Below are 6,000 nucleotides of genomic sequence, written 5' to 3'. Positions count from 1 at the left end.
TACTCTGTAGAACCCTATTAATTACCTCTTCCAAACGCGTTTTCTTAGATCAACAAGATTGTTATGGATGTTTCAACGGAAGTTTGTACTATATATCATTTTTCTTTAAAAAAACAGCATATGCAGCTTGAATTGTCAAAAACAGTACATAATTTGCCTCGGTTTATGCATCACAGACAAATAGTTTGGCTGCTTCCTGGTGAAATTCTTGTCTTTGTTCAAGAAAGTATTGTCCATTACAGGGAAAACATGATGGTAGGGCGCCGGGGGGGAAAACGATTAACACTAAATTTAACATTTAGCATGCGAATGTGCATGCAATTCATTCTGATCTTCACTTGAAAGTAAAACTAAACAAACAAGGCTATTAGTTTAGTTTGGCACATAGCTAGCTAGGCTAGCTAGCTAGCGATCGAGATCATTTTCATCGGCCAGTTTTTGGTCAAACCAGCCTAACGATCTAATCAAAGTTTGCTGTAAAGCATCAACTACTCTCACCAAACCCATGTGTTCACTCTTTTAAGTGATAGCGATTACTACCTCGAGCATACTGTGAGAGATTTTAACTCCTATTATTAATTATATAGATCAGATCATTAATTATTCCAAACAAATATTAATTTTTTCTTCCAAATTTCATTTTTACGTTGGTCTCGAAAATATACTAGGACTCCGCCGACTGCCCTTTGTCTGGTTTTAAGACATTGTAGGCCATTGCCTTGGGGGGACAGTGTAAGTTTGGTACTAAAGGACCCACAATTAATACGCTGCCTCCCTCTGATTGCGGAAAAGATATTCGAGAATTATCAACCAGACGTCGGTGGTGTGGAATCAGACTACTGCTAATAATAATTATACGCTACGTCTATTTTATAATAAAATTTAAAATAATTAATATATAGAAATCTTTTTTTATAAATTTTTTTTTTTATAATTAAAATATTTCTCCTTTTCGTGAACATTTAATGGAAGTAAAAATTGTTATAGCTGAAAATTTTAAATTAAGAATGATAATTACTTCCAGAATACTCCATTGATGTTTTGATGAAAAATATGGGATATTTTGATTGCTTACTTCACCCGATCGATGTAATATGTTAGGAAAACTAATTTCTAGCAAACCCCTAGAGCCCTGTTGGGTGTCACTGAAGGAATGTAAGTCTCGTTTGAATTTAAAATTTATTTTAATTCATCTTATCTCATCATTATAACTTTCTTAAATTTTTATAGAAAATATAATAAACAATTTAACTTTTTCAAATCTTAAAATAATTTTTTAAAATTCTCTCACAAAATATAATAAATAATTAAATTTTTATTCTATTATTCACAAACTATCTCAATTCATCTCTAAATCTAATAAATCGATTTTGGTGACTGATCATGGGTAAGTTTAATATGCAAATGTTGCATTATGCATCGCAAAGATTTTAACGTGCCCAAGTAGTGACTGTTCATTGAACAATAATAATTTCAATTCGCTCTTTTTTTCTTCTCTCTTCAGTATTTAAAGTTCTCTAGTCTGAATTTTCTTCGCTTCCATTTCCACTTTGCACCTAATGCTTAATCAATTAAGAACTTCGGTCTTTTTCAAAGGTTAAAGAGGGAGACAGAGAGACCCCATTAAAGCGAAAAATCAGTGACGCTGAAATCAAGCTTTAATAATTACTTTATTGACTATTATGTTCGTGTTACAAGCTCCATGTCCGTGATGAAAAAGAAATAATATTTATAATCATAAAATATGTAAATATTAGATAATTTTTTAAAAAAATAAATAAAAATATATAAGATTTATATAAAAATAATAATAATAATTAATCATATTTTTTTTCAAAATAATTATCTGGCGCTTACTTATTTTATAATTGTATGTATATTAATAATTAGTGAAATAGAAAAAAGTGGCATATATATTTCTATATATAGTGGTTCTACTAGTCACCAAAGCCACACACATCAGAAAATTAGTATCCTTTTTTTTCTCACTTACAATCAGGGAAAAAAAAGAAAAAAAAAGGAACAATGTGTTCTTCCATTGCTTCCTTTGTAGTGGCAACCATTTTTGCAACACTAATGCTCCGTGAATCAAATGCTCAATTGAGTGCAACCTTTTATGCTAACACGTGCCCAAACGTGTCTAGCATCGTCAATAATGTGGTTCAGAATGCTTTGCAGTCTGATTCCAGGATTGGGGCCAGTCTCATCCGACTCCATTTTCATGACTGCTTTGTTAATGTAAACTCGAGCTCTTTAATTTGTCAAACTCGCTTCCACTGTATAAACAAGCCACCGTTCACTAACACTTTGCGTTGGCTTTTGTTAAAGGGATGTGATGCTTCAATCTTGTTAGACAACAGTGCAAACATTCAGAGTGAGAAAGACGCCGCTCCCAATACTAACTCCATCCGGGGCTTTGACGTTGTTGACAACATCAAGACTGCTCTTGAAAATTCTTGCCAGGGTGTTGTTTCCTGTGCTGACCTTCTCGCCCTTGCTGCTGAATCCTCTGTTTCTTTGGTAAGTCTCTATATATTATCCCTAGCTAGGGAGAAAAACAAAAGGAAGCTATGGGGGAGATAGTTGTAATTTTCTTCCTTGTTTGATTATTTGGACATAGAACTAATTATGCATGCAGTCAGGAGGCCCTTCATGGAGTGTATTATTAGGGAGAAGGGACAGTCTAACTGCAAACCAGGGTGGAGCCAATACCTCTATTCCCTCACCTTTCGAAGGCTTGACTAACATTACTTCCAAGTTCTCTGCAGTTGGTCTAGACACTAATGATCTTGTTGCGTTATCCGGTATTAATAACTATTCTTCTGAGCATCCTAAAATTTCATTGGTATGATCAGCTGATACAGCAGTTAAATTCACCACGTTTAATCAATTTTTCACAGGCGCTCACACTTTTGGACGTGCTCAGTGTCGGACATTCAGCAACCGGCTATATAATTTCAGCGGCACCGGCAACCCTGACCCAACACTAAGCTCATCATACTTGACTACTCTCCAGCAAACATGTCCACAAAACGGGAGTGGAACTGCTCTTGCCAATCTTGATCTCACAACCCCAGATAATTTTGATAACAGCTATTTCACCAACCTTCAAAACAATCAAGGCCTTCTCCAATCGGACCAAGAGTTATTCTCCACCAGCGGTGCTGCTACAGTCTCCATTGTCAATAACTTTAGCAGCAACCAAAGTGCTTTCTTTCAGAGCTTTGCTCAGTCCATGATAAACATGGGAAATATAAGCCCACTAACGGGAAGCAATGGAGAGATCAGGTCGGATTGCAAGAAGGTTAATGGAAGTTAATGAGATATCTGGGTGTTAGATGATCAGTAGCTGGCACACTCAGCATATTAAGCATGGCAAACACATAAATATATAGTTCTTACTTAATTAGTCAAAAGCTCGTTTTTGCAAAGCATGCGAGAAAGAATAAACAGTTTTGGATTGTAAGTTGACTGAAACGCAGTAAAGTTTGGTGGTACAATCATTTCAGTAATATGGGAGTGATGAAACAGATCGACCAACTTTCTACTGTATTTATGTTTACATTATCTAAGTAATTGCCTTTAGCCTTAATCGTGCAGTGTAACTTTAGTCGTTAATTACACCAATGAATTGAATACAAAGGAACCTCTTTACAATTAGCACGTACCTATTTGACTATAAGTATTGATGTCGCAAATGGTTCCTTGGATCGTAAGAATTAAGTGGAACAAAAGTCATGCATGCCATGATCTTCATGCAGTGAATATTGCTTCCCCCTGTTGACAACATTCTGATTTCTGTAAATCATTGGGTAAATATTTTTTGTAAGAGAAATGCTTGGGGTCCCCATTTTGGTCCCGAGCATTTCTACCGAGATCTTTTTTTTTATTATTTGGTGATTATGTAAGTCACATACAGTCATATGTTATGCAAATAACGCGCACTCCTTTTAAAAAAGAGTGTGATTAACTATTAAAAATTTAATTTTTCATATTAATCTTATATTTACTCATTTTTTTCAAAATGAGTACGTAGTACGCGCACTCTATGACTACGCAATATTTACCCACTCTATGTTGATAATTTTTTTTCATATTTTACCATGTAACATATTGTATACAATCCTCAATCGTATAGTTAGGCGGATGCATTAATATTATGAGGTTTGCTATGCAACCATCAACTTGTAACATCCCGCTTTCCATGGTTAATAATAAAATCATTTTTAAAAAATCTCGAGAACTAGAGTGCTACTACTGAATCTTGACTTCAAAATATTTTCTTTTATTCTAAAGGAAACGTTAGGTACAAATATTCTATAACTAAAATAATTCTTTATTAAAATACTTAGATCATAAAAGAGCGTGTGCGGAAGTATTTATTAAAATCTCTCACAGCTCGTGCCATAAAAATTATAACTTAAAATTTCTATACATTATCTAGGCCATTGTCACATCTCCCTGGATGGGGTTACAACTCTATTGTCATAATTATCCTAACTTGGGGTGGTTTAAAAATATAAAAATAAATTAAAAATGAGTCGATGACAAAGTAAGAAACTCATCATAACATAAACATACTTAACATAAATAAAATATTTCATGCTGGGAACATAAAATCATGACTAATCATATTGATGCTTATTCTATGCATGATTGATTTATCTAACTTATCTGGCTAGCCAACACACTTAACCTCATGTGCAAGGTTGTACACTAACTTCCCCCGTTGTAGCAAAGGAAGTCGATCGTGCAGTACTTTGTTGTATTACGATGGACCAAGCTTAAGTCTATGGCTTGCACGTCCACCCTTAAACTGCATTGATACCATGCATCTAAATAATCATCTAATTAACTATTATGAAATTATTTTACACTTTATCTTATGAAAGCTTACGTGTCTTATGCAACGTGATATGCATGACATGCATAATACATACATAATTATAATATGTGAAATGAAATATGATAAATGACGTGCTTGCAAATATCATGAAGTGTGTGGTATGTAAATATTGCTTCAAAAGAATTGGCTTTGATAGTAATATATATAACTAGCTAACTTATGTCAATCCTAATTTATGATAAATCTACTTACCTTGTAGTGTTACTTTCTAAAATTTTCGATACAAAATTGCTAGATTGTGAGGTTTATAATTTTTTTTCAAATAACACGCAAAATGAAGATATTTGGGAGAGGATGACGAACAGTTTGAGTTGGACTCAGTTAATATATGTAGTGATATTAATCTGTTAAACACTCAGTCGTGATCATTTAAGAAGAGAGTTTTAATTTAAAAATATGATCTAGTAATTCATTTAATGTATGATTGGCAGTGACTAAGACTGTGTAGGGAACTTCAATCATTGATAATTTTAAATTGAAATAAACTTCTAATGGTCAATATTTAAATTCTAAAAAGAGTATAACTCGTTTAATAAATAATAAATTAGATTTAACCTAGTTATTGAATCTAATTAAAAATCATAATCAACCTCAATAATTTATTGCTCATGGGTTTATCCAATATGGCTCATTAATATAATTTAGACCCAATAAAAATTATTAATATCTCTATGTTAAGATTATTGGGTCGGGTCATTACATGTCTACACCACACACTACACTTATTTTAATTTTAATCTTTTTTATTTTATTCCTACTAAACTAATTAAATTCTTATATTCATCATCCCTACACCACATATTTATTAAGAGAAAAAATTAAAATAAATACGTAGTGTAAGGATAATGTGTATAATTTTTCTAATATTATACACCATCAAATTAAAAGAAAATAAATTTGATCCAATTAATATTTAATATGACATCAGTCCCTATCAAAATATATAAAATTAAAAAAAAAAATTAGACAAGAGTCATGAGAGTGGGGCTTAGAAATGTTGTAATTTAGGTTTCAAAATAAGGTTTTGGGAATGTGTAGTCCAACCGTAGAAGTCAATTTTATCCGTTTGATCACACTAACAATTGGGCACTATG

General features: G+C 32.7%; 1 protein-coding gene across 1 annotated transcript; it reads left to right on the top strand.

The window, feature by feature from the left end:
- The first annotated feature begins 1,943 nt into the window (after positions 1-1,943).
- Positions 1,944-3,592, top strand: LOC109011944 (peroxidase A2-like). Its single transcript, XM_018993354.2, has 4 exons — positions 1,944-2,238; positions 2,329-2,520; positions 2,639-2,804; positions 2,901-3,592. The coding sequence occupies exons 1-4, from the start codon at positions 2,026-2,028 to the stop codon at positions 3,317-3,319; spliced, it is 990 nt and encodes a 329-aa protein (XP_018848899.1). The 5' UTR covers positions 1,944-2,025; the 3' UTR covers positions 3,320-3,592.
- Positions 3,593-6,000: the final 2,408 nt, after the last annotated feature.

This window comes from Juglans regia, chromosome 3 (assembly GCF_001411555.2).
Source record: "Juglans regia cultivar Chandler chromosome 3, Walnut 2.0, whole genome shotgun sequence".
Classification (NCBI taxonomy): domain Eukaryota; kingdom Viridiplantae; phylum Streptophyta; class Magnoliopsida; order Fagales; family Juglandaceae; genus Juglans; species Juglans regia.
This window is presented reverse-complemented; position numbering and strand designations above follow the sequence as displayed.

What these genes read in the sequence shown, in the direction of transcription:
- LOC109011944 (XM_018993354.2), top strand. Translation starts at nt 2,026, where the DNA reads ATGTGTTCTTCCATTGCTTCCTTTGTAGTGGCAACCATTTTTGCAACA. An exon ending in TTCATGACTGCTTTGTTAAT is followed by an intron (nt 2,239 to 2,328) that starts GTAAACTCGAGC and finishes CTTTTGTTAAAG; the next exon opens with GGATGTGATGCTTCAATCTT. An exon ending in TGATCTTGTTGCGTTATCCG is followed by an intron (nt 2,805 to 2,900) that starts GTATTAATAACT and finishes AATTTTTCACAG; the next exon opens with GCGCTCACACTTTTGGACGT.